The sequence below is a fragment of the Corvus hawaiiensis genome, chromosome Z, assembly GCF_020740725.1.
Source record: "Corvus hawaiiensis isolate bCorHaw1 chromosome Z, bCorHaw1.pri.cur, whole genome shotgun sequence".
NCBI lineage: Eukaryota > Metazoa > Chordata > Aves > Passeriformes > Corvidae > Corvus > Corvus hawaiiensis.
Genome location: NC_063255.1, coordinates 2,781,210 through 2,807,595, shown reverse-complemented (window position 1 = coordinate 2,807,595; position 26,386 = coordinate 2,781,210). Strand labels below are relative to the sequence as shown.

At 38.3% G+C, this 26,386-nt stretch overlaps 1 protein-coding gene across 9 annotated transcripts in view; it reads left to right on the top strand.

Annotated features, from left to right (window-relative positions):
* Positions 1 to 26,386, top strand: part of MAST4 (microtubule associated serine/threonine kinase family member 4) — a 286,033-nt gene that overhangs the window by 189,175 nt on the left and 70,472 nt on the right. For all 9 annotated transcript variants that reach the window (XM_048291032.1, XM_048291031.1, XM_048291030.1 and 6 more), the window contains one exon: positions 18,312 to 18,400. In XM_048291032.1, coding sequence (XP_048146989.1) covers positions 18,312 to 18,400 — 89 coding nt within the window. The remainder of the gene's footprint in view (positions 1 to 18,311; positions 18,401 to 26,386) is intronic.

Genomic DNA, 26,386 nt, shown 5'->3' with positions numbered 1-26,386 from the left:
AATGCACATAATGCTGCACAACCAAAAGCAACAATAGAAATAGTTTTCATACATTTATAGACATTTCACTTGAACAGTTTGTGCTGTAGGGTTATTTTCCTACAAAATTTGTATTCTTTTATAAAACCACTTTTGTAATAGATACCAAGATTCTGTAAATATAAAACTCATAAAGCATGAGTTGATGATTTCACTTGACATTAACCATGCTTAGGGCAAAGGCAGAAAATATTATCAATACACCTATTAAAGATAAGTGAAGACAAGTGAGTATAGGACTTGAAGTACAAGTAGTTAAAAGACAATGCATTACAATATGATGTGGAAAGAATGTGGTGCTTCATGTTCTTAGGATAAGACATGTGCAGTATCAGATTTTTGCTTTTAAGGCATTTGCTTTTTAATTGCCTTTTTTTATGTTAACAACTCCTATTAATTTACTAGCTTCTACCTTTATTAGGCAATGTATTCTTCTACGTCCTGTCAAAAGTAAGAGCTACTGTTGCCTCATAAAAAAGGTAGAGAACAAAGGAGACTCATGTAGAATGTGAATTTACTCCTGTCTTTGTGTCTTGACTGCAACTATGAGGGTACTAAAGTAGTTTTTTACCAGTGTCACATTTTTTCCTTTTTCTCAAACCCTCTGACTATGGTGTTCGTAAGACCTAAGGCATTTTCCAAACAAAAACAAAGGCTGCAGAAATGGTGGTTTTATGCTTTATGAACATTTTATGAACATCACTTCTTCAGGCATCCTTCTGCTGTGATGCAAATAGAAACCTTAAATTAGCTAATGGGCTAATGGGCCGGATGAGTAGTGAGTTGATTACTCTTCCTGATGGCCAAAAATTGTAGCACACCCTTTTCTGTCACCTTACCTCATCCACACCCTATTCTAACCTGTTGGAGATGTTTGTCTTGTCTATGTGTTGGGCCTGGATTTTTGGGCTTGTGTAAGCTCTTTGGAGTGGAGGCTGTCATTTGTTGTGTTCCTATGGAGAACAATGAGGACTCTTAGCACAACTGCATATATAAGAAGTAATAATGCTTCTCTCCACTGGGCTCTGTTGCATGATGGACCCAAGTGGTTTTGTTCTTGAAAGTCAAAAATGTGGGGTTTCCTCAGTTATGACAGATTTTCTCTCAAAATACTTTTCTTTTAGAAGTCTTGGGACAAAGCTGTCTATTTTTTCAGAGTTTCTGAAAATTCAGTCAATTGCAGCCTAAAGGAGGAAGGCTGCAGTCTGAAATCATTGTACAGTGTTGGAGAACAAAGAGAAAAATCCAGTTACTATTTTTAGGTAAAATCTTGAGTAAAAGCATCTGCAGCACATAATCATTTATTCCAAAGACTTTCAACCAAAAAGCACCATTATTTCTACCTGTAGTAGCATAGTTGATTTTTTTTGTCTGTGAGTAATAACCACATGGCTATAGGGACATACTTTGGTGCACCTACAATTTTCTGTTTTCATATGTCCTTGTAGAAAATAAAAGATATGTAGAAAACAAAACTGCAGATTATTTTTTTCACACATTTGATGCATGTTAATTGTGGAATAGAAAATGTGCTATAATGTTACTGTAGTTGGTGAGTTTAGTGGTTTCCAAGGTTTTCAAGCATGTGTGATTTCAAACATAATGTATGATTAATTTCAATTGATTTGATGTGTTTGAACAAAGCTGGAAAGTACCTTCCTGTAACACTGTAAGGCAGTAGTCTCTGTGCTTAAGGCTTATTGGTTTTTTTTCCTTCCCTTCTGCTAGCACACTGAATTTATAAAATGACCGTATTGAACTATACTGAGTACTTTTTAAAATTTAAAATATTTGTATGTGTCATGAGGGTGTGATGTAGTTGCTTGAATGTGAAAAATTGACTTCTAATCTTTACTGTGGCCACACACCACTTGTTTGCCTTAACAAATAGAGTGAACTTCCATGCTTCTCTTTGCATCATCAGTGGTGGTAACCTTTTAACAAGATTATCAGTATAATTTACCTACTTTTTATACTTGCTTGGCCCATGATTTGATAGCTGTGTATTGCTAAATTTAATCTGAAATCATCCTCATCACACTTTATTGTCAGAGATGCTAAGTTCTCTTGATTGGTGGATTGTACATACATGGTGTGTTACAGACTTACTTTTATCAGTTTGGGAAGGTTTTTTGTTTGATTCCATCAAAAGAAAAGTTGCTTTTAAATCAGCATTGGTGGACAAAAGTTTAAGGTAATCAGGGGTTTGCTTAACACAAATATGCTGTCTAAATAATTGGACTTTTTCTTTAATCTTGTTGAGATCTTGAAGAGCAACTCAGGACTGAAGACATTCAGTTGATTTGGTTTCAGAATGTTCAGTAAGTTTCTTCACAAGTGTGCGCTTGACTGCATTTAGCTTACTCAAAGCAATGATCTCTAATGACCTCATGTGATTGTCAGCGCAGATTCATCTGCAAAACAGCACTGTGCCCTGCAGCACCGTGCTAGGGTGTGTGCTTAGCTCTGACTCGGAGGTGATCATCATTTCCTGCAGCAGCTAGTTAGCCCAGTGCTGCATAGCCCAAGATGTGAAAAAATCGCAGCGTGAGGCAGTGTGGCTGCAGGCATTTGGGCTATTAACGCTAGGCTGGTAAAGGATGTGACGTGTAGCTTTGTATCACATTGCAGCATGATTCCTGTCTCCAACACTGGTGAATGACATGTTTCTACTTTTTTACTTGTGGTAAAGTGTGCGGGGAGACATTAGTGAATAGGAAGATCAGAATTTGCCCTTTGGAGAGAGTGACTATGTTATCTGTTTCAAAAATAAGGCTGGTATAACATACTGAGTAGTCAGAATTTAAAAGCAGAATATTATTTTCTGGTATTATTATTACTATAACTTCTTTTTAGAGCTCTGAATGGGAAATGCTTCAGTAGCTAAGATGTAATATCAAATTTAGAACTATCAGTAATGTAATGTTAGTCCAGCTTCAGTCTTACAGAAACTCTTGGGAGTTCAGACGATTTTTGCAGAATGATACTGTACCTTTCCTATGTTAAATAGGTGTGAAGCTGCTATTCTTGTGTTTCGGTTTCTTTATTGGAAAAAAGGAAAAAATAAAGAAAAATTAGGAGTGTGAGATATGATATTTCTCTATAAAACACGAAGAAAAAAAGAATCTGCGTCACTCAATAAGTACTCTCCGTGGTTCTGTGGAACCTAATGAAGCACTTTGGAAGGAAGAGATTATGAGATTGCATTTGTTTTTCACCAAATTGTTGTATGCCAGTTTGCCGGTTAGAATCTTGGGTTTGGTTTTTTTATTCGTCATTTTTTAATATTCCGTTGTCATTGTTTTTCTGTATCAGCTAAATTTATGCTAGTCACAGTGAGGCAAGAGATTATATATCTCCATAAAAACAAGTCAGAGCTCTGTAAGCTGGGTTGAGAAAATGATCAGTCACTTTTTAATTGGTTACACACCCATATATACATTCAGCTAGTTGTCTAGCCCTCCTGAACTGTATGTTACCATTACCTACCTGCACAGACTTTCTCAAGGCTTTTGAAGGATTGAAAAATCATTTTGGTTTAACGTTTAGTTACGGATTTATAGAAGGGAGATGATTAAAAAGCATATGATATGTTAAAATTGTCTCATGTTTATGCTTTATCACTAAATTCATATCTTCAAAGTCGTGATTTTTGTGGTTATGATTTGAAGAAAGGATAATACCAACAAATGTATTGATTCGTTAATACTTAAGACATTTGAGAAAATGGCTTTTGCTGACAATAATTTGTGTTTCAGAGGTACACCTATATTTGGTTTTCAAGCTGAATGTAGTCTTAGGTAATTTCTAATGATTATTTGAAAAGCTGAGCTAGAGCTTATGCTAATAGAAAATCTAATGTTTGATTCAATCACTGAACCAAATTAGAGGTTTGGGGCTTCTCTTTTACAAAAAACAGGAAATAAGGAATTAGTGTTCAACCTCTCAGTGCATTCTTCCTTACTCCTGAGAGGGTCAGAAGATCACAAAATGCCAAGTGTTGTAGTTCTACTTGAACCTGTCTCCATTATGTCAGACAGTGTGTGGAAGTTACGCCAAAGCACGTTTCTGGTGGAACAGGGTATTCCTTTATGAAAATTACTGAATTTATCCTAAACTGTAGATTCAGCTTTCTGTTCTCTTCAGCCATGCTGATTGAGATGACAGGTAATCTGCAAGATGGTTTTCTGTGGTGAAATCATGGATGTGAATCTTAGAATAGTAATGATGACACTAACCTCGTGGCAGTACAGCTTACAGAATGTGTGAAAACTCTTTGATTTTTGCTTGGTCCATGTAACAGTTACTTGTCAGCATAGTAATATGTCTTAGAGAATTTGTGAAATGTGATGTGATGTAGATTTGGTCATTATGGATCCCATTTTTAGTTTTTAATGTACCCATTGAAGCATGTGTGATTTTTTTTTCAAGTTTTTCATGTAAGTTTCACGGTTCTTGTTCAAGTTAACAGCTTTTGTGTAATGAACTGCTTATGAACAGCAAGACTTAATATAAAATCACCTTTTGTAGGAGGATTTCAGCTCTCCTCATTGACAACTTTGAGACAAATTTCCCGTTCCAGTTTACTTCTCCCTCTGTCATACTGCTGCAGTCCTAGACATTGCTGCTTCAATGTGGAGTTTTAGCAGAAGTTTGAAAGCCAATAGACAGCCAAAAGACAGATCTGTTCTTGGAGGATTATGAAACCTTGAGATATTTTTAACTATGGATACTAAAATTCTTGAAAAGATTGATGTATAAAGAAGAAAGATTGTACACTGGATTGGACTGTTCGACTTTGTATGCATCCAAGCTAGTGTTCCTTTTTATTTGGAATTAATTACTGCTGTATAAAGAAGTTAATTTTGCAATTGACTTTAGCAGTAGTTAATTTTGTCTGTTTTTAGATACTTACTGCTCATCTTAAATCTCTCCATTGCCAAAATAGGGCTTGAAACATGAACTTTTAAGAAAAACTGTCAGACCACAAAGCAAAAAACCAAACCCAACAATAATAAACCCTTACCCTCAAACACTGAAAACTTGGAGTATTTGAGTCACTGTATGAATCCAGAAGATGGATCTTGAAGACAGCATGTACTACATTATACAATTTAAAGCTTGACAGCAATGTACGCACTTTGGTTTCCTCTCCTTTAAATTTGTTGGCAGTTCTCCTTGTATTGAAGCAGATATTGTTTAATCAGTTAAGTTAAAAAACAGATGTTAACTGTCTTGTGTTGCGTGGTTTGACAAGCAGTATTTCCTGTAGCGTCTCAGGTGGTTCTTGTTAGTGCCAGCAGCACTGCTAGATCTGACACTGAGCTATTGCTGCTGTTGTGTCACAAGGGCTGTGGGCTGTCGTGGCTGTGGACAGTAAGTTAACTGATGTGTTCAGAATTAGAATGTTTACTATAATTACCACTGCTTGCTTTTTTGTCTCTATGGTGGATGTTGCTTTACTAGTCATTTTATGTAATACTTCATTCTCGACACATCAGGGTGAATTAAACAAATCTTCATTGTGAAATTGTTCCTCCTCACACTGTTAGCTCATACCTATTTACACACTATAAATCATATCCTTGCTTCATTTTCTTTCTTTTCTTCTTCCTTCTACACTGAGTCACTGGCAATTGCTTTCATGAATCTTCTGTGACCTACTTCTATTTGTGAGCAATTAGTACATTACTTTGGTGGTAAAATAGTCCTTTACTGGTATGAGTGTTCTTACAGGGCAAAGTACATGCAAAAGATTTTTTTCATAAATTGCTTGTATAATCTGTACTGTGTTTAAGATGGACCTAGCCTTTTCCCTGTATTCTTGTAGGATATGTATAGATATATAGATTTAAGTCTGGTATAGAAAGTATATGAAGTATACAAGGTAATTTTAATTTTTTTTTTGGGGTCTTGTTTCTGTGTTTTTGGATTTTCAGGAGAGAATAAGGTGTTATTGACCACTGAAGTGGTTAGGAGAGATGTAAATGAGAAATAATTTTTACTTGATTGTGGAAATTCTACTGTTCTTTGTAAAAGTGTACTCACAGTAAGAAATCTTGGTAAAGACATACTATAAGTTGATTTTGTGGGCCAGATTAATTCATGGAAGTATGTTTCACTTCATTACAGCTCTGCTTGGAAACTTGTACTGCTGAACGTGTACTGGTTTTGCTAGAAGGATGCTACTAATTTTCCAGTTTCACTCAGTGGATTTTCATTAGGCATAACCATGTGAATAAATTTAAAGTCATACTGTGTTCTAGTCATGGTGGGTCAGCAGCTGTGGGAGGGAGCTTGAAGTATACCATTGCAGAGAAGGATTTGCCTTTCCCTGGGTCATGCATTGTTTCTTCTCAGAGCCTGTATGATCCAGCACTATGGTGTTTTGATCTGCAGAAAACATATCTTGGACCGGCTAAAGGGGTTCTAAAGTTGAATGGTGTTTGTGATTCAGAGACTTGGATTACTAAAGTGGCATAGCATGTCAGAAGGAAGGGATGGTTGATGACATAACATGAATGCTTTATCAGTACTTTATTTGCAGTGGCCTGGATAATTTGTTTCTGACCTCACTGAGTCACTTGAAACATGAAGCATATGCCACTGAAACTTTTTTTCAGTACCGTGCCATTCTATTTTTAATACTATAAATGTGCATGTATATATAATGCAGGTCTGTGGCAGCACACTGAAACACATAAATCATCTGATCTTCCCTGGCTTGTGTGGTGCTTGATGATTAAGTATTACCATAAAAAAAAAAAATATATATATATAGTGAGTGGATGTCAGAGGCCTTGTGTTGTCATCCCCACTCATGACTATGCCCGGAGATGTTTGAATTGCTTCACTAGAGATTATTCAGATGTTTGCAATTACCTCACTGTGACTTTGCAGTGTGATGATCTGCGTGTGTAATAGGTTGCCTTCCTCAGTAGGTGTATTGCCATGTGGAGCTGAAGTTTGCTCCTAGACTTAAGTCTGCATGCTGGGTTTTATACAGGGGTGATGATTTGAGCCATAGTATCAAGTTAATGTTGCTGACACAGCTTTCTAAGTACACAATTGCAGTTGAAAAAGGCACTTTGTATTCTCATGATCCGTTTTTATTTCCTTCTGGGGAAATTCTGAACCAGTAAAAGACTTCTATCCTGTGGTGTAACTTTGTGTTTAGAAGGAAGATATGCTTATGTGACTATACCAGTTTAGATACACAGCTGACTCTTAAGTGTGGATTCTGTATATCTAATAAAAATTTGTGGGGAGAAAAAAGATCAATGTACATTTGTAAATGGTGTCAGATATATGCCGGCACATACTTAATTTTTTTTCTGTTAAATTTCTCATTAAACTTTGTTAAATAAAAAATAATGATCAGTAGCTATGTCTGTTACATAAGCTCAGTTTTAATGTGGAAAAAAGCTAGATCAGACATAGCCATTTTTTATAACCATTATTTGTTGTTTTGCTGCTGAAGGGATATAGCTGTGCTTGGGAACTCCAGTACAGACAGATTCTAATTTGTTACTGCTCCATATGACTGTGGGGAATGCCACTTTGCTGGCTGCAGGTATATGTGTAGTGGTCTCTTAACATTATGACTGTAGAGTGTTTGGTCGCTTACATTTTAGCATAACTTTGCAGACGTCTGGTTGCTACAGAACAAGCACCCGCTTCATGAAAGCTGCCATAGCTGGCATTAATTGATGCCCTCTGCCGCAGGCTCGACAGAGACCAACAGCTGAATGGGCACAGTGAATGGATTTTTTTTTTTTTTTTTTTTCACCTTCCCCTGGGAAAGTAGTGCTTCTAGATGCTTAATTATGATTAATTAAAAAAATTTTGGTCAGCTGTCAGTGGGAGGGAAGGAGAATGTGGGTCTCAGTAAAGAGAGGAGTGTCTTTTGTTTGCATACTGAATTTCTGAGCTGCAGTCAATGTGTGCATGCTCAAATGTGGGACACTGATGGTGTTGCCAGAGGTCTTGTGGGAACAGACGTAGTTTTGAGGTTGAATGGCTTCCACTTAATTGTTCATATTCAGTCTCCTAACCAGTAAAGGGCATAGTTTTCAAACACCCACATTTTGCCCTAAATAATGGCTTTAATTTTTTTGAAGTTTTTTTCTTTTTTCCTTAAGTCGAGTGCATTAACTGCTTAAGCATTACTGACTATTTACGTCCAAACAAAAGGCAGGACAGAATATTAATTGCTAAGTTTTTATATTTCTTGTATAGAAAATGTGACAGTTATATAATATTGCCTCTGGCATTTTTTAAAAACTGAGAAGGGAAAAGGAATAAGACCACTTTTCCTGTTAATTGCATTGATTCCCTTAAAGACAAGATGCAAATTTATGTTGCATTGTTTAAAATAAGGCATTTATTGCAAATATTTTGCAACTGTCCTATTTGTCTGAAGGAAGAAGATAAACAATAGCAATTAGTGTGAAAGTGCTGCTGAAGGGATGAAGCTCATTTCCCTTACATGTCAAATGCTCAGTAGGCAATGTGCTTTATCACTGAAGTGCTTTCCAATCTGTAGATGTGTATCCCCACTTCTGGTTCTCAAGAGGTTAAATAGTAACTTTATCTTAGTAGGAGCGTGGGTCTTCTGGAGACTATGCTCTTTTAAAATGCTTTTCCCTCCTTTGTTTTTCTCCCTGCCCAAGTGGGAATCCTGTGCAAGTAGGAATAGAAGAATTCAGACTCTTGTCCTACTGGGTGTGATAATAAAAGAATTCAGACTCTTCTACTACTGTGTTTGATCCACTATATAGTTTTCTTTCAGTCACATGCCTTACCTGTTCATTCCTTAGATCTTTGATAGTATTTGCTAAAGTTTTGAAGACAACACATTTAATTCATCGTGTGCTGCCCCTCATAGTTTTGAGAGAATTGGAGCTACCAGATTTATCAAAGAAGGAAAGAAGGAGTCTGGACTTACTACTCTTTTGAGTAAAAATAAATTATTTCTACTGAATTATAGGAGAAAGTAGTCAGGTATAATTAAAATTATTTTAGGGATTAAACCAGAAGAGAACTACTGAATTAGAACATAAACCCATGTAAAATCTATCTCGTTTAAGCAGCTCCCAATCTTCTACCCTTGAATTTTAGTATTACTTAAGTTCTGCTACTTAAAGATTATTAGGGGAAAAAAAAGAGTGGGGAAGGGATGTGGAAAACAAAGGGGAAAAAAACCCTTAAAACTGTCCTAAAAATATTGTAAAATAATGTAGGAAAAAAGTATTTCTAGGACCCTGTCTTTTAGTGGCTTTTCTCCTGGGGCATGTCTGTGGAGTACAGTGCAAAGCCAACAGTGTTTTGTGTGATAAAGGGTGCTGTGTAGACTTCTGTGTGAAAGTAGCCTTGGCAGTATACATTTTTTTAATGGGTACAAATGAGCAGAGGAGGTTGAAAGGAAGATGAAGCACAACTTCCATAGCAAGAACCAGAGCAAACTAAATAGTTTCTTGTTTTCTTCCCCCATCTGGAAATGATTTGGTCATTTTTGAGGTGTCTCTTAGACATCTACCAAGGAAGTAGGCTTTTTAGGCTGGTTGCATGTAACTATATAATTTCAAAACGTGGCAGACTTTAATCCATTGAGTACTGACACCATGCAGACACTTTTAGCCAAGAGAAGCACTCCTTAAAGTTCCTCTCCATGCATTTTGGGGAATGTGCTCGCTGCTATGGAGAGGCCTGTATGGCTTATCATCCTGACCTGCCGATCCCTAGATACATGGTAAGTTAGGAACAGTGGTGCTCCAAGCAAGTAAGAAGCAAAGAAGCCCAAGAGGAGGTGGGTCTAAGGGGAAAACAGAATGAGAAAGCAGGAGAGAAGGTGAACAAGGTTTCACTGTGGTAGGTAACTGGACAAACAGGTCTTTGGTCTGTAATTTGGCGACACTCCCATGTTTTATCTAAATTCTGAACTCTGCCGTCCTCAGTTTCAACCGGAGTTAGAGAAAGCTCAGGATATGTGCTTGGCTCCCTGGCAGTACTGAAGTGTCCTGGGAACTGGTTGTGGTTAGTCCTTGAATCTGGATGTTGTTGAAAGGAAATATGGCTGGGACAGGACCCGTTTGTTTATTGGTTTTGTTTGGGGTTTTTTTGTGAAGGCACTGGCTGGGTAAAAGTTGCCGTTGTATTGACTGCTCTGTTCAGTGTAAAAGTGGAAAAGATTATTGTTCTCATCAGGGGGAATGGAAGGGTGAGGAGGAGGTCCCTCAGCTGCCGCTGAGTCTGACTGCTTGTGTTGTGAGCAGCAGCGACAGGGCCCCAGCCTAGCTCCTGAGCAAGGGATAGAGCCAGTGGCAAGCATCTCCTGTGACAGTGTCTGTACTACAGCCTGGCAGACAGCACACCAGCCTGAAGTGGAGTGGAGGCTCCGGAGGAAATGGCATCCTACATCCTGACTTTCCTCCATGTGCTCCCTCAGTTTCTCCCAAGCTGTGAACAACCAGCAGCGGTTCAGAGTGAGAAGCATCCTGCCCCCAGCCTGGCCTCTGCAACTTGGTAGGAAATGTCTGGCTGCATTCTGTCAGCTCAAGAGATGTGCCAGGAGGCCGTAGTCAGAATCTGGTGTGATATGGGCTTATGTAAACTGCAGGGGATGGCCCAAAAGCACAAGGAGGCCTCTTTTTTGAACCTCCTGTCTGCAGCCTGGATAGGCACGCCCTCTGGTAAATAGGGTGTTTGTTTCCTGTCTAATGCAAACAGTTTCTGCAGGGTTATCTGCTATGCCCTGCGTTTGGTTAACACCTCCAAACTAGTGATGCTGTGGTCTTAATAGGTGTGATGTATGGCACTTTTCTTTAAGATAGCACTTGTTAAATATTATAAACCCATCACAGTGGCTACTGATTTGGGGTTTTTCCACTTAGCCTTTTTTTTTTGTTTGTTTGGTTTTTGTTGTTGTTGTTGTGCGGGTGTGTTTTGGTTTCGGTTTTTTGTTTTGTTTTCTTGGTGGTTTTTTTGTTTGTTTGTTTTGGGTTTTTTGGGGTTTTTTGTTTTTGGTTTGGGTGTTTGTTGTTACTTTTTTTTCCTTTTTTTTTTTTTTAAATGTTCTGAATTATGTAGTGTACAGATAACCATACTTAGCAGTAATTTAGACCAGCCCCACATGTTTTTCCGCTAAATCTGGTGCTAGCTTCCTAATTACTTTTCTATTTTGGATAACATTTATGTATCAAGGAATTTAGTTAAATTTCTCAGTATGATAGCAAACATGGTGTTCACCTAATAACTTGGTTTATTTCCCTTCTCAGAATACTAAATAAGCTATAAATTCAAGAAGCAGTGGGTTTTAAATGATCCTGATATCATGTTCTCAATGGGTTGTATGATGTGAAGATGCAAAAATGTCATTTTATGTATAATAAAGCAGAACTGTACACACAGAATTGCCCAGTGACCTGCTGGTTTATGGTCCTGAGCATTCTTTTTGACAGCACTCTTCTACCTGTTCACTTTGACTGTATTACAGACTTTAACTTGTGTGCAGCTAATTTATTAATTCTGTACGACTGTGAAGTTAGTAGTTAGCTTAGTACTCTTTTTGTTACTATAGAGATGAATATTTAATTATGTAAGTTTAGGAAGGGTCAGGACAGACAGAAGTACACCATTCTAATTCAGTAGAAGAAATTCTGATTTCTTGTAACTACTGATTATTCTCTATGCAAGAAGAAGAAAAATTATGGATCAAAATTGACTAGAGTAAAAGTGAGAGCAGTCACTGAAGCTGAATACACTGAACACATCCAACTAGCAAGTTCAGTTGAGAAGGCATAATTAAGGATCTGCTTATTTGTATTGTAATGCTCTGGGTTAAATGAGACTGAGAAGCCCTCTACAGTATAAGAAGTCTTTGTGACAGTCTCCCTCAGGTCTGACTGTTAGAGATTTGGCAGATGTTTTCGCAGTTCTGTGCTTTTTCCTGGTGTCTGTTTTTGCAGTGATGCTGTCTTGCATGTGTTTGAATCCTTTAGGCAGTCCATGGAAAGGGTGATCATACATCTAGTTGATTGCATTTTATGTTTTATTTTCCCTGTAGATTTTTATTGTTTAGAAATATGAAGAAAAATACTGAAGTCTCTTCTCTTGTATGGTTGAGGAAAGGTGAAGTTCTGATGACATGGTGGCATGCTGGTAATTGGTATTAATGATAAGGAGAAGGGTGTTGCATGCACATTTTTGAGTACCTAGAGAGGATCTATCTGTGGCTTACTGCCCATGTTTACCTGGCCAATAGCCAGAACTGAAGCACTTAATGCAGTGTTGCAAAGGTTCGAGACAGATCACCAAACTAGGGCTGCCCAGCAGCTGCACACTTCATCTTGCTGTGCCGTGTTCATTATGTTTTGACAGCACTCTTGTTTCTTCAGACTAAAGCTTGCCTTACTTAAATTGACTAAACCTTACATACAAAAGAAGAAAATCTGAATCCCTCCATTATAACACTTAAAATTTAAATCCCAATAGCCCATTTTTCACAGCTCGTTACAGACTGATGGAGAATAATTCCTCACAGAGAGGGGATGTGTAAGTAAGTAGAACATTTGGCTGTATGTGCAATGTTGTAAATGTAGGAATTTAGAGATACATATTTATATAAATATGTGCATGTATTTTATGCATGTAAATATCAATGTATGTGTGTATGTGCTTATATACTTGTCTGTATACCCATACCAGATTTGGAGAGTGTATATGCAGACATATAGTCAAAATATATCAGAAAATATTGCTAGATGATAATAAATTGATATGAGCGTGAAATACTGACAGCCTTTAAAAGAATAAAATGAAATTTCTGGGTGTTACTGATGCTATATTTTACTTGCATTCAGGTGGTTTGCACACTTCTCTCAATTATTGTATCACCTTGAAAATTTAACTACTTAAATCTAGGAAGTATCTCTCAAAATTGTAAACCTTTCCTTCTTTATTCTTTAGTCTTTCGTACCTGTAAGTTGGAACAGGGTAGCAATGATTACCGTGGGATGGAGTCTGTTGACTGTCCCAGTGTAACTCTAATTCTGCAGTATTCAGTGTGGAACAGTCTTGGTCAGTTTATTTTCTCTCATAAAGCAGTCTAGGTGTGAACTGGCATTAAGTGTGGGCCGTGTGTTAGTTTGGCTTTCTAGGTCTGCAGATGCTTCATCAAATACAAGCTTAAAGGCTGCTTTTGACAAGGAAGCTGCTGCAGTATCGGTGTGCGTCATCTTTTCAGGGCAGCTGCTTTTTGCATTTGTTCCAGTTAATATCCCACAGAACTTGTCTGGATTCTGGAGCACTTGGAAGTACTTACTGAACTGCTCTTTAATGCAGAAGGCTGCTTCTTTAAAAACAAAGTAAACCAAACCAACCAGACAAAAAGCCGAAACAAACCAAACTAAATTCCTCACTTTAAAAATTCTGGGTTTTTGTATCTGCTGTGTGTGCTTTTCAATGACTCTTCAGTGTTGGTGTTGCTGAAGATAATAACTATGAAGTCATAGCTTAGCTACTTTCATAACAAGTTAAATATAATTGGAATATAACTTAAATTTAACTTTCCTGTATAAACAAAGTCACGACATCTCAAGTCTTGCTAGGGACAGCATGTTCCTGCTGGGGTATGCAATTTTAACACCAGAGAAATTACAGCCACCTTTTCTATCCCTAGAGCTTTTATGGGAGGGCTAATCTTGCATTATTAGTGTCTCTTGTGTACCTGGTTAGGCCTTGCATTCTGGGTATGGCAGTAGCTTCATTTCTTTGCACTTGTATTAGCAAGTAAAACCATTTGTTTGTAACAGCTTCTTCTTAGAATGGGAGAAATCCTCTTCTAATCTTTGCCTCCAGCTAAACCACTATAGATTACACTAATACCAGAATTAAGATGGTGCATTGTGGAGTAGTGCTGTGCTCAGCATAGCCTGTGAGAGGTGGTGAACTGTTGTAATAGCTTACAGTTCAAATCCATCTTCATTACAAGTGTAAATATTAATAATTGAGGATGGTGGAATGAAATAATTATAAATTATTAAGGCTGATGCCATATTTCCCATGAAAAGCATGGCAAGTGGTAATCTGACAAAATAGTCTGCTTTCCCTACTTTTTTTGAATAAATGAAAGTGATTAACCTTCACTGCCAGTAATTTGCTCATCTATTAGCCCTCATTCAGAGGCAAAAATTTCCATTTCAGTGCATATCTTCCACGACTATTGCCATTTCTTGATTACTGTGTTGGGAAACCTGCATTTCAGTTTTGGATGAAGTACTGTCTGTCCTAGAAGCACTGCATTTCTGCTTCAGCTTTTTATTCTGTTTAGTGTTTCCAGGAGATCGTGGAATGCAGCTCTATTTTAACAGCCGTACTAGTACTTGGGTCTTGTGCTTTGCTGATTTCAGTCTAACAGTTCCCCTCATTTATACCCAAATAGCTTTTGCCTGATAAGGGAAGAATTGTGGCTATTTAAGGAGCAAAGTAATCAAGCTTTTCTCAACTGGATTGCATCTTTCAGCAGCTGCTCTTCACCCTAGCTTTGTTGCAAAAGAAGTTCAGCAAAAACACTTTCTATGTGGTGTCTTCTGTTTGTTTTATCCTGAGTGCTTCTCATCAGAAGCATTGATTGTCTGTAGCAGCTGGAGCAGTGACTTGGAGTTAATGCATTGGAAGTGATACTGGAGCTGGAGTGAAGGAGGAATTCCCCCACAGTGAGACATAGTGAGAAGTGTCAGGATAGGGAGGAGAAGAGTGAGTGGGCAGGAGTGTCAGTGACAGAGAGCAGGAGGTAAGACAGAACCTGTCTGGGGGGGTGGATTTGGGAAACAAGTAGGAAATTATGAATTTCATTCTAAGATAAGGAGCAGTGCCATTTGTCCAGGGGAGTACTGATACAGTGCAAAGTCAATGACTTCCAGATACGTAGTCACCCGGGAGGAATAAAGTCCAGGAAGGATCTACGTGGGACAGAGAAGAAGGCAAAGGGCAACAAATGTAAAGTTTCTGTCCTGTTCAAGTTTTGTGTGCACCCCAAAGTTTACTTATTATTAAATGTGACTTGATTTTTTTTTTCTTTTGTTCTCCCTTGCTCTTTTTGTTCTTGTAAAAAGGTTTTCTCTTTTTAAAATTTTTTTTATTTTTTAAATGTGTTCTAAGCTTTGCGTCTTACCTGCTGCCTGTCATGCAAGTCTCGGTGTGCAACCTGATCACAACATGAAATTCAAGGCTTAGAGAATTGCACTTTGAGGGTTAGGGCTCTGTGGTTTACCAAGGTTTATGTTTCCCTAAGTTACAATCCCTGTAGAGTGTTCCTGCGTGGCTGTAACTTTCCTGCAGACAAAGAGGCTTTATTTCAGGGCTGCCTCATATCAGTTGGTTTATCTTGTCAGATTTGAATGGAAGAAGAATAGTTTTATGAAGACAATAGAAGGGGAAAGTTACTCGATGTGTGCAGAGATCTAGAAAAAACAATTTTGTCTGCAGAATGGTTTTAACTTCTGAGATTCTTTTGTATAAGGAAGATTGCTGTTTCAAGGCTAAATACAGTTCAGTAAGTAATGCTTTGATACTTCCTTTGTGCCACCCTGCTTCCCATTTGCGGTGTTCTGGCAGCTTATATCATCTTTCAAGGTTCTCTGAAGTTTATTTTTTTTTCATCCACAAAATGCCTCTTTTAATAGCATTATTTTGGGGAAGGAATTGTGTTTCACAGATTATATGGGATGGATTACATTGTTTCAAAATCTTTGTGAAGCACAACTGAAAAAACAAAGCTTACAGTGAGAGCTCTAGCATGGATTTGTCCTTCAGTGCAGTGAGTTGCATCTTACCTTACTAGTAAGGCAAATAGAGGAGACTTCATAACTTTTATTTTTTATTTCTCAGTGGAACATTTCATTTGAGTGTGACAGAAGATGAATTCTCTCTGCAGCCATATCTCATCAAATAGCAAAGATTTTTTTGAAATGGCAGCAGAGGGGAAAGATTTCTCATTATGTAAGATCTTGATATTGAGGGTAATAGCATCATACTCCCCAGAGTATTAAAAATACAAAGCCTTCAAAAAAACCGCCCAAAGATAAGTTTAATTAGGTGTCTTTGATAATGATTTGTGAAAAACATTGCACATTCACCTGCATAATGTAAAGTTTGGACATTAATGTAAAAGTGAATACAGGGCATTTGTTTATTTACATAGGAAATTCTGGCAAAAGTGATAGAAGTCTCCATTTCTACAAGGGCGAGTGATAAGTAAGAGCAAAATCTGAAGGGTATCTAAAATTTTTGTTCTTCAGATGTGTTTCGTTCTTGTGACAGGAGTTGTGGTGGTCCTTTAAATCCCAAACTTTTGCCATGCAAAACTGCTTTCAAGTCACATAATGGGTTCTCCCAGTCTGCACCACAGATGTTGGTAGTGATACCATCACATCATCATGGATAGATGCAATCTGTGTGTCTTTTAATGAATGTCGAATGAATACCAGAAGTTTCTCCTGGGTTCAATTTTAGATTGGAGAATTGCAAAGAAACAGTTATTCAAGCTTTTAAAACAAGAGTAGCAGATAAAGCGAGAAAAGTTAGCAAAAAGACGGTGACATTGCATGAAGCCGGAAGGAAAGTTTTGGCTTTCTTAGATAAGAGAGGAATTAAATGATTCGTCAGCTGGACAAAATTTAGAGAAGGAGGAAAACAATACAACTTTGTTGTCTAATGGAATATGGAATATTTGCTAGGTTCCATGATTAAAAAAGTAGAAATTTATCTAGACAGATTAGTAAAAACCATAGGTATATAATTTCACATTTAAAAAGTTACTCCTTTTTGTTTGGCTTAAAAATGCCTGTGTATGTTTTAAATAAATTTTGACTTTTCCAGTACTCTAAATGTGAAACTTGCAATAATTTTGTACATTCTTAAAAAGGTCATGGTGCACTCATGGGTTAAATCACTGAATGTAATAATTAAGTAATATGGCACAACTTAGTGTAATGTGCAAATGGACTTTGCATTAACCTATTAGAGATTTGGGAGTGGCACTCTTGCTGCTTCACTAAGCATTTTTCAAGGGGAGGGTGGTCTTAGTGTTGGACTTTTTTTTCCCTGTTGTGGGTATATTCTATACTGATTTCATACTTAGCTTTTCCTCGACTTTTTTTTTTCCCCTTCTGTATTACTTTGGAGTACTTCTGCATCTGTATTTCTTAACTATTTATGCTATTAAACTCCATCCATTCTTTTGAGACATCTACAAACAAGATATGAATCTGCTTCTCTTGGAATCTGCTTTGATAATTAAATGCTTTTGCATATAAATTTATCTCATTTTAGTAATTTGGAGTTTTTCTAAGTCTTTACAGAAAAATTTTGATTGCAGTGCTGTAAACATTAGCATGTGCACTGCAGTTTATACACAGCTCAGGTCTCTTAGTTCAGGATAATATTTTCCTTCTGCATGAATGTTTGGAGTGTCGGGGATTTATGTTTGTGAGAATATTCTTTGTAGCAGAATGAGGCGAAAAAGAAAACTAATTTGCCAACAAATATGTAAAAACTATATGATGTATTTAAGAAAAACAGCTCCTTTCCCATGTTTAATAGATGCATTAATTTACTCTTTATCTTGTTTAATGATCTTGTGGTATGGGAAATTAGTGGCTTTGCAGATTAAAAATGTATGAGTTAAAAATGCATTCATCATCTTAGTTATCACCTGTTCCATTGACAGAAGGCACAGATGTGAAATTTATCTCAATTATTAGATTTATAATTATTATATCATTCTCAGATTGATAAATCCTGCTCTCTCTGGCAAGAGAGAGTAAGACTTAACATTAGTTGTGATTTCAAGCTACAGTTCATGCAACAGAAATAGGTTTAGCCATTGAATGGTGACTGTAAACTCGAGGCTGTGTTTCACATTGTATTTATTTTTATATTTTGTAAGAAGCATATGGCAGAGAAATAAGCTGTAGCCAAAGAAGAATATTTTGTAAATGACTGTACAGGGAAATGCTGGTTGTTGCAGAGAACAGCAAACGTGCAAGCCTGAAAAGTATCCATGGTGCATTTTCTTTGGAAACTTCTGTTTTTGCCATTATCTGTTATGATCGTTGACTTCCTGGACATGCCTACAAAAACAACAATAGCTCTGATTTTTAATAGGAAACTGGGAAGTCAAGGAACTCAGTAGCAGAATCTCAAAATGCCCATATGTGCTACATGCTGTATTTCTGATGCTAATGTCTTCTTTTCTTTCTTTTTGCCCACAGCTGTAGAACAAGTAACAGGAAGAGTTTGATGGGCAGTAGCCAGTCTCCAGCTCTTCCTCGGCCTCATTCACCACTCTCAGCTCATACAGGTGATTTTATAACTATGCTACTACTGCTGTTATGAAATTCTTAGGATGTCTCTATAACTGAAGGAAAACACACTCTACTGTTCTTTTCACTGTTTGTAATAGCAAAAAGTTGCACGTCATTCCATCCAAATTTCTGTTTTCTGTTTAGATCCATAAATCCTGTGTTATGATCAGGAGCAGTCCAAAAATATCATGTAGCTATTTTTTATTTCCCCACCTTGCATTCTGATAGATTTTCTCTCCCCCCGCCACCATTTCCCTTCCTGTAGCTTGCACCACGTAGGAAAGGTAGTAGAGTCCACATTACATTGTGTTCCTGGTACTTCTGCTCCCCAGGATTTTTAACGTTGGGTACTTTGCTGGTAGTTGCTGTGCTTCAGTTTACATGGCAATGAATTGATGATAATTTTGTTTGTCTTCTGTAGCACCTGAAACACTTAAAGCTTGAATGAATGCCCATAAAGAAATATTTTATTTATAATAATGGTCTTAAATTTTTAAAAGGAACATTTTTAGCATATCAAATCACATTTCCACAAAGGTTTGTTGTCTTTTTATTTTTGAGGGTGCATTGGCTTTAACTGCAGGCCAAAATGAAAGCCCCACACTAATCCTTGTGTGATCAATGACACTGAATGCTTTGAAGGACTGCTCTCAGGTTGATGTGAAACAAGATGAGATGCAGAGCTTCACATGAATTTTTGAAGTATATTAAGGCGTCTCCAGTTTTCTTGTGGAAGCCAGCATTGTTAGAGAAAATACGGTGGTGATTTTCACTCTCAGAAGCAGCTGTCACAACTAGGAATCCAGGCAACGTGAAAATTTGTGAAGAGTTCAAGGCAGCAGAGCATTTAAAACAAACAAAGGAAAACATGGTGCAGACTGTTTTGAAAGTGAAAAATTAAATCCTGGAATGCTGTTTCGGGTCTTCCAAATGCAGAAATTTCCATTTAGAAGAGGAGATTGTGGCCACCATAAAAACTGTCTGGTAGTGCTGTGCTGCCTTGAGGAAAGCAATAACAATGCTTGCTCTAGCGTGTCTGCTGAGATAAGTGACTATACCACCTGATTGGAAATGGGAAGCTTGGACCAATGATGCCTAATAAACTCAGAAGTATGGACAGGCCAGCACATGTCACCTAGGATCTGGATATAGGTTGTGTATTTGATAAACGCTGGAAAGTTCCTGTCTGGCAGCGGACTCAGGCTTTCAGCCAGTTGCTTCATCTTTTGAATTGATTTCTCAAACAATAAAAGAGAAATAATATTGCTATGTCACAACTACTGTCAAGTGGCTCTGAAATTTGAAAACCAATTCTGTAAGTAAAAAGACAGATCAAGTGTAAATGGTTCTTTTGCATCAACTCAGCAGTATGTACTGTGTTTTCAAAAACGTAATACAGAAATTTGACAGCAATACAGTAGGTTCTCTTATTTGGATATTTCTGAAGGTAGGTGTGCTAGACACTTGAGCAGCACCAGTAAATATTATATATGTGATGAAAATTTGCATGTGCGTGGCCAGCTCTATTATTAGCTTGCTTCTGTGAATGGCTAAATATAGTAAATATTCACACAACCATTGGCTCCTAGCTCATCTAGCTAGTGTGCCTAGACAAGTCTGTACATCAAATCCCTGTGAATGTCATCCTAAGCCACGCAAATAAAAAAAGATGCAAATTTCCTGAGTTAAAAATTTTCGTCTATGTATGCAGTAGGAGTTAAGTGTTTCAAGTGTTTGATGTCTATAAATTGATGGTAATGTCAGATTTAAGAGGCTGGATTTATATTGATACTGCTATTTCTGTGTTGTCAGAGCTGCCAGATGTAAACTGCACTTCCTGCTGCTCTCTGTGGTGGCCTGTACTGAAGGCCTGTTTCCTTGCAAAGTGTGGTAGAGGGTGTGTGTGCTGTACAGCTTGCTGGGTTTATTCTTCTTGCCCCTCCTTGGCTGAGAGGGATTACTCCAAGTCAGAGAGGCCTCCTTGACTCCACTGAGAGAACCTGGTATATCTCCTGTCCAGCTATATGTGATTGTAGGGTCTTTTTTGAATCTGAGATTCTCCTAGAAAAGTTCCTTAAATGGAAAGTTTTTACTTTACAGCCTGCTACTTTACAGCCAGATCATCTACCGGGAACATGTACCTCAAGCTATAAGTCTCTGAGAGACTGGAGATGATCCTCTAAAACCTTCATGTATTTCTTACTAATGTTTGCTGTTGGAGGAGGAAACAACAGAAGAGGGAGAGACAAACAAAAGAGTTTCTAGCCCTTGAGGAGCATGTAGTAAGCTGAATGTGCAGCGAGGTGTCAGTGGTTGCATTTACTGAAAACAGGTTTATTCATCAGCCTGTTCTTGGCTGAAGTGTGGTAATAACATTTTTGACAAATATGTTCTCGTGAGATTATGTGGAATTTGGAGGACTTTGGAGAGTACCTGCTCTGAAGGAATTTTTCTTGCGTGCTTTCAGAGTTCAGTTTCATTCAAGCAATCTCCCCAGGTGAGTGTTGGCTCAGGAGCAGGCTGCGTGGATGCTAACTGCTGATGTAACTTTGTGAGACCATTGCACAATTTCTTGTTGCTGGGTTGTCAAAGGAAAATACTGGTTCTTGTATCTACCTTTTACAGGACTCAGTTTAACTGATGAGAAAGCTAGGAACTTCAGCCATTGAGGACTCTTCTAGGATAGGTGGTACTGGAAACATTTAGCTTCGTCACATTGCACCTTTTGCTGGGTCACTCTTTCTTACTCAGTTCTGTGCAGCAATCCTCTTGAGTGTAGGAGAGAGGCTGCAACAAACCTAGCAACTGTCCTGTCAACTTTCCTGGCTGCTTAATTCCTGTTCCACCTTCTCAACATCTGTAAACATGCATTGGGAATTATTCTCGGTCCTCTTTTCTCTTACTTCTATTGTGTCTGTTTTTGTTACTTTGCTTCCTGCTTTATAAAAAGCTTAACTTGCTTCCTTGAGTTAAATCAAAAGCACCGGTGGAGATGTGTGGCCACTTTACAAGGTTCTAGTCCCTTCATCCTACCTTCCCATTCCTTGGGGTCCTCAAGGGCATCATTTAAAACACAGAATTTTCTTCTTCTGGAGCAAGGAGAGGTAGTGTTTTATAGGTCCTCTGTAGTAGGAAGAGGAGCTATTTTGAGCCTAGAGAGTCAGAACATTCATGTCAGCCAGCTGAGTCCTGGGTCAAGTAGAATTCTGTCTGGCAGTTCTCATTTAAATGTGATTAGAAACATGTATTTGCTTGGAAATATGCTTGGAAACCATGATGTGTACTTAATATCATTTTAGGACAGAAATTATGATACTCCATTATTTCTGTTCATATGCTGCAAGATTACATTTTACTATCTTTTCATGTCTTGGAAATTTAACTGGGCTTGGTATGTCAGACTGGCATCAGATTGCCCTGCCGTGGCCTATCTTCTGACATAGTTTTAAGAACAATCACATTTGCTTTAAGGTGAGAAACTGGAAGGGAGATCTCTGAGGCTGCTTTCAAGGTCTGGACATACTCTGAAGTCACTTTCCTTTGATTGTGGAAAGGAAGTGCCCAGAGGTTTCTTGTTGGGCACTTCCCTGATTCCATGAAACGGGAAAATGGAAGACGTCATCTGCTATGATTTGAGTCATTCAGATGGAAAGATGGATAGATTATGCATGACCCTTATTGTTCATGCTCTTTTAAAACCATTTTGGCTTCTTGTTTCATACCATCAATACTTTTTTCTGACAGATCTATTTTTCTTGGGGTACTGGATCCCACTATTGTACTCCCTACTCTCAGGAGCTCCATCCATCTCTGGGGAGAGTCTGCTTTTCAGTGCCTTTACTGAAAAGAGTTCCGTTAATTGCCGTTATTAAAGTGGACTAGATTCTTAGTGTTTGTACTAAGTTTGCATTCTTAGTTGCCAGCTGGAGTTAAAGCACAACAAAGGGATAAGGACCTGCAGTAACAACTAAGTACCATGCAGCTGTTCACCCACTCACAGCATCCTGCTACAGCAGACAGACAAATTAGAAAAAAACTGAAAAGTAAAACTCCTCAGTTGAGACTAGAACAGTTTAATAATTGAAACAAAACAAATTAAAATATAATATTACTACTGAAGATAATAATAACAACAACAATAATTGTAATGAAAAGGAGAGTGCGTGTATAATGCCCAAGAAAAACAAGTGATCCGCAGTACAGTTGCTCACCACCTGACCAATGCCCAGCCCAACCCCCAGCAGCAGCCAGCCTCTCCTGACCGCCTCCCTCCAGTTTACGTTCTGGCCATGATGTTCTGTGGTGTGGAACATCCCTGTGGCCTGTTCAGGTCAGCTCTCCTGGCCATGCTCCCTCCCAGTGTCTCTCGCATGTGTTCACTGGCAGGGAATGGGACACTGAGAGGTCCTTGGCTTAGGGTGAGCACTGCTCAGCAACAACTAAAACATCAGTGTGCTACCAGCATTACTCTTGTGCTGAACCTAAAACACAGTACTGTACCAGTGACGACAAAAAAAATTCTTACCTCGGCCAAAATCAGTATGCCCTTTACTCTAGACTATTCGACTATAGTCGAATGGGATCAAAATTGTCACGTTCTTGAAAATCCACCCAGGATCAACTTAGTTTATTTATCATCTTGATAGTTTTTAGTGTTACCCTCAGCTTTCTGTATAATCCTGATGAGATTGTTGGCATTGCTTGGGAATACATTGCCCCAGAGGTATCTGAAGCGAGTATTTTCATTCCTTGTAAGGACACCCTTGGATTCCCTAACAACCTTTTTTCCCTTTGACATTAATTCATTGCTAATCGAGAGCAAGCAAAATACGTAGTTAGTTACCTCTGTTGGCAAGTCTTACTTGAGATGGTTTTATTTGGACCACTAGTTTAAGCTACTTGGGTATTTTTCCCCCGTGACCTCCCATCTCTGAGGGCAAAAAAGTGCTATGAGTCCTCTGTGTCAAGTGTAGCAAAGTGAGTGAAGGTATATTCCAGAATCTCAAGGTGGAGCTCTCTTAGAGTGCACTGCATAAGCACTTCTGCCAGTGTCTGTGGCTTTGCTCAAGAGTATTTTCGTCTTTGATATCTGCGGAGCAGTCATTTAGAGGTCTGGCTGCACCTTCGGAAACAATTTGCCATTACTTCAGATCTCCTGAAGAGCTCAGGTAGCTCCTGTTTAATATAAACTGGATTCAAGTTAGCCAAAACAGATTGGATGTGAATAGGATTTTTCTATTTTAGAGGAAGAGCATCTTGGATGTAATCATACTTCTTCAAGGTGCATTTTATACCCATGTTCTTCCTTGTAGTCCTGTTTTTCTTCCAGATGCAGTCTGAACTGGCGGCACCAGCTATTCCTTAGTTTAGATAGACTTCCTTGAGGATGACCAGTGGCCCAGTTTTAGGGTAATAATAATTGTCCTATATGAGAAAGTCTAATATAGAGATGTCAGGCAAATTCCTCCCCTTCCCCCCAGTGTTCATTGTTTGCTCTGGAGGTAATAGAAGATGGTTCCTAGGGAGTTTGTTGTTAATCTTAACAGATGCAGGCTGATTTGGACAAACACTGAATACTTACGTGGAATTTTTTAACTGTAACCCTAACCATCCCAGTCATACTCAGATTCATGTCAGATAGGAGAGGCAGTGAGACAGCGCCACACTGATGAAGTAAGTAGATTGAGCAGAGTACAAGTAGTGCAGGAGTAGCACTTGTCAGGGAAGGGGCAGATTTGCTTGTAAGCAACCGTGACCATAAAAGCTCCTGGGCTACAGTAAAGAGTTATTAGAGCAGTAAGTAGTCCAAGGCTTGGGAGCACACAGAGAGTTGTAAGGTCTTTGTGTGGAGAGGATAATAAAGGGGACAGGAAAAAGACAGTGTGTACAGCAGGTAATATATATCTCTGTTGTGTATGTTAATTGCTAATACAATATATGCAATTCCATTTTGCTCTATGCCCAACCTGTAGCTACTTGCAGAGATAATTTGTGTCTGGAAAGTCAGACTTTAGTTTGCAGCTGAAGTCTCTTGCTATGCCTTATGCATACATGTAAAGATCACACAGTATCAGCTTTCACTACATAAAGTGTTTCTGTTTCTTGCAAAAATGGAAAACATGCCAGGTAATGTCTTTAGGCTCAAACCTTCATAATTATTAGCAGCTGTCTTAGGTTAGTTGTCTGGACATCCTTTACCTTTAGCATTTGGGCTGGAAGCTGGTGGAACCTGCTGAAAAGTACTTCTAATTTTTCCATGAGCTGTTGAATACATTGAGAATTGTGGGAAACTGAGTTGGAGCATTAACTTGGATGGTACCTGGTACCCATGTCATTAATGGGCTTTTCTAGCTGACTGTCTGATGCTGTGTAGGCAGGTCATCTGCACCACCCAGCCTGCAAAGTGAATGATTATAATCTCAGCAAGTCAGGGCATTCAGATGTCCCCACCTCAGCAGTCACAGGAGCTTGTTCATGTGGGTGATACTAACCCCTAATGATTAATAGTCACATGTGGTGCTTTTTAATTGTATCTGCTGAAAGAGCAAGATTTAGCTGTTAGGAGCAATGCTGTAAATTTTATTTGTCTGTATTTTAATAATATTCCATGTAGTGCTACTGAGATGCCTAGGACAAGAATTGTAAGTAGGAAATTGTTTAAGGGGATAAAGACAGGGCTTGTGCTAAAATGAGGAATATTATAAAGTGGGAGCGGAGGTTATCAGTAGAGTCCTCAGGTTTTGTTTTTGTGACCAAACCTTTTTATTCTTCTCATAAGTGACATTGGCATAAAATTTCTGTAGCTGATACAAATTTGGCAGACATCCAGTATGAAATAGCATTGGGGAACTGTGTTGAAATAAGTGAATGATCTCAAGGACTGGAATAAAAAAGTATGAAATTATATTGCAATATGCAGCATTTTGTACTGGGAAGACCTGTAACAGAAATGTCGTATGATGAGCTGTGAACTCACCTATTATAAGGAGTTTAGGTAAGGATCTGACTGCATTTTCTGGATAAGATGATGTTTGCAAGGACCAGTCTAATGCATTTGAAAATGAAGTCTCAGATGATGTATAAAGGAAGTAATTTTCAATTTAATTTGGGAAGATTTCATGCCACCGTATAATGTCCTGGTTAGATTTCATCTGGAGCACTGCATACGTTTATGGTCATAAATGTTCAGGTGGGATCACGTGGGGAGAAGGGCTGGTAGGATAGAATGTGGGAGATTTCTATAGAAGACTGAAAGATACTACTTGCTTTCCTTAGAAATAGAAGACTGGAAGATGGTATTGTCATCTAAACCAGTCAGAGCTGCCTTTTTTTTTCCCCCCTTCATAGAATAGGAAGTGAAACACATGCTGGCCATATATACTGGAACATGAGGGGTCTTAAAGAATTGTCTACCAGGTATGGCAGGGATGAACCTGACTTTTTCTATGGGATTAAATAAATCCATTTAAAATGTAAGGCCCCAAACAACTCGCTCAATGAGGTTTTTTAAAAGGGCGTAGGGTTTTTCATGTACCCCGAGTTGGACACATGGGAGAAATACCGACAAGATATTCTCAAGAGGTCAAAACAACAAAAAGAAACTTCACTGGCAACTTTAGAAAAATCAAAGAACTTGGGAAAAAGATTTAGTGCAACATTCAGTCAGCATGAAACACTTCTCAAAGCGTTGACTTGGTCCATTCAACTTAGCAAACACTAAGCCTGTTTGATTTTAAGTTATTCAGAAATCCTAAGAAGAGAGAATTAGAAGAAGGAGAAAGAGGGAAAGACAGTAAAGATACAGAAGAGCCCATGCACAGTTACTAACTGCTGGGTTCCAGCAGTGTTCGGATAGAACTTCCCCGAGGAGGCAGGGTCTAGACAATGTGATGGCCTTGTGTTTGGCCTTAAATACCCCTGGCCTTCCTGGCCCTTTCCCCCAGGTGGGACTTCCAGTCATTTGGCCACTCAGCAGCTGGGTT